General features: G+C 50.2%; 1 protein-coding gene across 1 annotated transcript; it reads left to right on the plus strand.

The window, feature by feature from the left end:
• Window positions 1-571: 571 nt before the first annotated feature.
• LOC127028470 (keratin, type II cytoskeletal 6A-like) lies at window positions 572-4,419 on the plus strand. The gene is made up of 9 exons (XM_050914219.1): window positions 572-1,081; window positions 1,956-2,170; window positions 2,357-2,417; window positions 2,585-2,680; window positions 2,855-3,019; window positions 3,144-3,269; window positions 3,495-3,715; window positions 4,006-4,040; window positions 4,148-4,419. Exons 1-9 carry the CDS (start codon window positions 572-574, stop codon window positions 4,417-4,419), a joined length of 1,701 nt encoding a protein of 566 aa, XP_050770176.1.
• Window positions 4,420-4,785: the final 366 nt, after the last annotated feature.

Consider the following 4,785-nt stretch of genomic DNA (forward strand, 5'->3'; position numbering starts at 1 on the left):
TATTTTTGCTCTACACTGGGGAACCGCCTCTTGGAAAGCCATCAGCGATTTTCCACTGAAGAAGGAGATTCGGGGTGAATTGTGAAAGTCTCATTCTAGTTGGTTTTCACCAAAATGCTTGCTTGACATCATTGAGTGTCAGTGCAAAAGATCCAGACAAACTGCAAAATCATTAAGAACAGGTAGAAAGGTGGGAGGAGGGAAGAACATGACTACATCACTATAAAACATATTTTTCCAGATGCCATAAAGATATAAGAGTCCACTTACTCATTGAGACCTGTTTCAATGCTCTTGCTCTTTTATTCTCTTCTGCATTGCAAAGCGTATTTCTGGGTGGAGTCAACAATTTGGCAAAAATCTGTTAACCGCACCAAGCTGATGAAGACAGTAAATTTGTTTCCTCTTCACGCCCTTGTAGACCCAGCCCACCTCCAGAAACAGATAAAAGGGAATGCCTGAAGCTGTGAAGCCAGAGAAGACTGTGCACACTTCTCTCTGCACTCATCCCTCAGCAGCACAGCTCCGTTGGTCTTTCTGCTCTCCTCAACTCTGCTTGGAAGAAACAGCCATGTCTCGGCAGTCGATCTGCAGAAGCTTTGGAGGCGGAAGCAAAAGGGGATACAGCTCTTGTTCTGCCATCGGTGGTGGCTTTGGAGGAAGTGGGGGCAGAACCAGGATCAGCTATAGCTCGTTCTCTACATCCAGGGGAATTGGAGGCAGCGGACGTTGTGGAGGTTTTAGCAGCAGGAGCCTCCATAACCTGGGTGGCAGCGGAAGAATTTCCATGGGTGGCTCTTATGGCGGTGGATACGGATGTAGAATTGGTGGCTTTGGTGGAGGCTATGGAGGAGGATTTGGCAGCATTGGAGGAGGTGTCATTGGTGGAGGAATAGGCAGCTTTGGTGGTCCTGTGAGAGGTGGTCCTGGGTTCCCTGGAGGCATCCAACCGGTGCAGGTTGACCCAACCCTCCTGCGGCCAGTTCATGTTGATATTGACCCTCAGATCCAACAAGTGAAGTGCCAGGAGAAGGAACAGATCAAGACTCTTAACAATCAGTTTGCCTCTTTCATTGACAAGGTGAGAGGCTGGAACTGTATTTGCTTGGGAATGGGGACTCGGAGGAACTTTCCTCTGCTGTGGAGAGGGCAATGTTGTCCTTCTCAGCTCAGTGTTGGCAGGTCTGGAAGGCTGGTAGAGTTTTCATTGAGTCCTCCAAAGGAAATGTAAAAATTTTACATCTGCAGAGAAACCAAAGGACTTTCTCTAGGTTTGGTTGATCCAAATTTTTCCTTAGGTTTTCTCTCTAGTGTTCTCTGGGCAGTCAGGCCAAAGTGATCATGATATACTCAGTTATCTTAAGCGGTTCTTTAAGTCTGTCCTTTTCCAAGGATAGCTTCTTCTCGAGGAACATAGAATGTAGGAATGAGCTTTCAGTTCATTCCTGGCTGTTCCTTATTTCAGTTCAAGTACAGATGAGTATTCTTTAGACTGTCTGCACTGGGAGAACATTGGTTATAAATGCGCTTCACAGTTTTGTGACATATTGAATACTTTTTGTATCTGGTAAGAGGAATGTTCGCTGATATTGAGACATATGGGATTTCGTTCACTGGAAGGTAAAAAATGATCTGATGCTTCTGCAAATTAATGTGGGTCAAAATTTGCAATTGGAAATGACAATAATCTGTAAATCTGGAATGTACTCATTCCAATAAATAATAAAAAAAAGAGCAGAAATGTAGGAGGAGAAAAAAGGAGAAAATCAAGCATAATCAAAAAAAGAGGAGAAAGAAGGGAGGAATCTTCCTCTTGGAAAACTGGCTTTCAACTAGCCACGGTCTGGCTGGGGATTTGGGAAATGGTTCACTTGGCCTCCCAAATAAGCAGGAGGTTTGAGTAGCGTGATGTCTCCCCGGGTGAGTATCTCACACATCCCTTTGTGGGCTTTCAGGTCCGCTTCCTGGAGCAACAGAACAAGGTCCTCTCCACCAAGTGGGAGCTCCTCCAGCAGCAAGGGCCTTTGGGGCCAAGGAAGAACCTTGATGTCATCTTTGAAAATTACATCCAGAACCTGAGGAGGAGGCTAGATTCTCTCCTGGGACAGAGGGGACAGCTGGAGTCGGAGCTGCAGAACATGCGGCAATATGTTGAGGAGTACAAAACCAAGTAAGTGCAGTGACAGGCTGAGGAGGAGGTGAGCACCCAGACGGGAGAGCTACGCCACCTTGGAGATTTCCACACTCTCTTCCCTCTGGAGAAATGGGACTGAGGCTGCCATGGAGGGAAGGGGGGTTCCACTGGTTGCCTGAGGAGCAGTCCAGGAGACTCATCTTGTCTTGTCCCCTTCAACAGGTATGAAGAAGAAATCAACAGGCGCACCGCTGCTGAGAACGAGTTTGTGGTGCTCAAGAAGGTGAGTCCCAGAGGCACCAGGAGAGAGGGGGTATGGGGGGACAGGCTGCAAAGACATTGGAAGGAGGCAGCACCAAGACGGGCAGCTTCCAACGGGAGGCATTGGCTGCCAACAGCTCTTCTGGGATGGGAGGAAGCCGTTGTCTATCCGTGTGATCTTTCCCTTAGGATGTGGACTGTGCCTACATGACTAAAGTAGAATTGGAAGCCAAGGTGGGAGCTCTGACCGATGAAATCAACTTCCTGAGGTGCATGTACGAGGAGGTAAGAGCTCTCCCTTCCCCTGCGCTGCCTGGAGTTGCAATGAGGCATGTGGTGGCCAAAGACACTGAGGCTGGACTGCGTGCCCATGCGGATTTGGTCTGGAGAGGCTGCCTGGAGCTGCGTCTCCTTTCTCCCCTCCTCAGACGGTCAGGCTAACTCATGTCTTGCTTGTAGGAACTGGCTCAGATGCAGACCATCAGCCGGGACCTGTCCGTGGTGGTGTCTATGGACAACAACCGGCACCTGGATCTGGACAGCATCATCGAGGAGGTCAGGCGCCAGTACGAGCAGATCGCTCAGAACAGCCGGGCTGAAGCTGAGGCTTGGTACCAGAGCCGGGTGAGTTGGGGAGCACCGCGGACAGCCTCTGCTGTTCGATGCCTCCCTTGCCACAGAGCAGGGAACCGCCTCGGTGCCGGACAGGTTCTGTCCCTGATGGCTTCCTTTGTCTCCATACCGTCAGTATGAAGAGCTGCAGAACACTGCTGGAAGACACGGGGACAGCCTCCGCAACACCAAGATAGAGATCCAAGAGTTGACCAGGAACGTCCAGAGGCTGCGCGCTGAGATTGAGAACGTGAAGAAGCAGGTAAGGGCTTCCTCAGCATCTTGTTGGGTAACGGCATCAGGCTGGGTCACAACCGAGTTGGGTGGTGTGCTAAGGACAGCGTGAGGGAAACCTAGTCATTGCAATTCAGGTCCTTTGGAGGAGGTTGATGGTTCCTGCCTATTTTCCAACCAGTTTCTGCCCTGAGGGCTGCTCTAGTGGAGGGTGTGCAGAAGGGAACTGAGAAACTGCTTTTCTTTTCCTCAGAACCATCAGCTGCAGTCAGCTATTGCCGAGGCCGAGGAGCGGGGTGAGATGGCCCTCAAGGATGCCAGGAGGAAACTGGAAGAGCTGGAATGTGCCCTGAGCAAAGACAAGGAGGAGCTGGCTCGCTTGCTGAAGGAGTACCAGGAGCTGCTGAACATCAAGATTGCGCTGGACGTTGAGATTGCCATGTACAGGAAGCTGCTGGAGGGAGAGGAGAACAGGTGAGACCTGCTGTCAGGTTGGCCTGACCAAGGCGCTGTCTCTCCTTGGGACAGACTGAGGTTTAATCACCTCTCAGAACCCATTTAATGTTGGAATCTGATTTACTTTCATTTTTTCCCCAAGTTTTTAAGCTTAATATAGAGACGAGGTCCCTACAGGGAATATTTCTCAGCGGTTTTGATCGATGTTAAATGAAACAGGAAATAAAAGGGGTACTTGGGAAATTACGTGGAGCTTAATTGCTTTCTATTAGATTAGATTTACAATTTGTGTTCCTTTCCCCACCCAGGCTCTGTGGAGATAACCCGTCCAATGTAAATGTCTGTAAGTATCTGTACATCGTCTTCTCTGCAGAATAGCTTTTACCCTGGGTTTCGTGAGGATTCCCAGGCTGTCGCTTGATGTACAGTGAGCCTGTCCTTCTCTTGCAGCTGTGGTAGGCAGAACCACCATTGCTGGAGGCAGAGCTGGTGGCTTTGGAGCCAGCAGTGGCATGGGAGGAGGAGTATGTGCGGTCGGAGGAGGAAGCATCATTGGAGGCAGCTGTGGCATGGGAGGAGGAATAGTCAGCGGTGGCTTCTCTTCTGGAAGTGGAAGAATGTGCAGCGCTGGAGGTGGCAACTTCATCGCAGGGGGTGGATCCTCCTCTGTGCGGAGATGTGTCACAACCACAACGGTTAAATCTTCAGGTGTAAAATACTGAGCCCTGACCTCAGTCCCTCCAAGGAAAGAAGCATCTTTTCCCTTCTCCAGCCAGCAGCACAGCCCCTTCCATCCTGAACCGGTATCCAGCAAAGAAATGAACTGTTTCCCCTTATAGCTCAGAACCTCCTTAAATCATCCTGCCCAAGGGGAGATTCGCAGCAAAACACCATCCTGTCAGCAGAGCCTGGCTCCTCTCTGAGCTCCACCAGTCTCCAGGGGTGAAAGATCTCCCTTGTGGGTGCCAGGGACTGCAGAGCTCACCCGAGCATCTTTCGCTGCGCTTCTTGCTGCTACCCCCGGCTGCTGCACTGGCTGAGGAGAAGCATGTATAAAACTGCTCTTTCCTTTCACTTTTTAAGGTCTC

This window comes from Gymnogyps californianus, unplaced genomic scaffold, assembly GCF_018139145.2.
Source record: "Gymnogyps californianus isolate 813 unplaced genomic scaffold, ASM1813914v2 HiC_scaffold_32, whole genome shotgun sequence".
Lineage (NCBI taxonomy): Eukaryota > Metazoa > Chordata > Aves > Accipitriformes > Cathartidae > Gymnogyps > Gymnogyps californianus.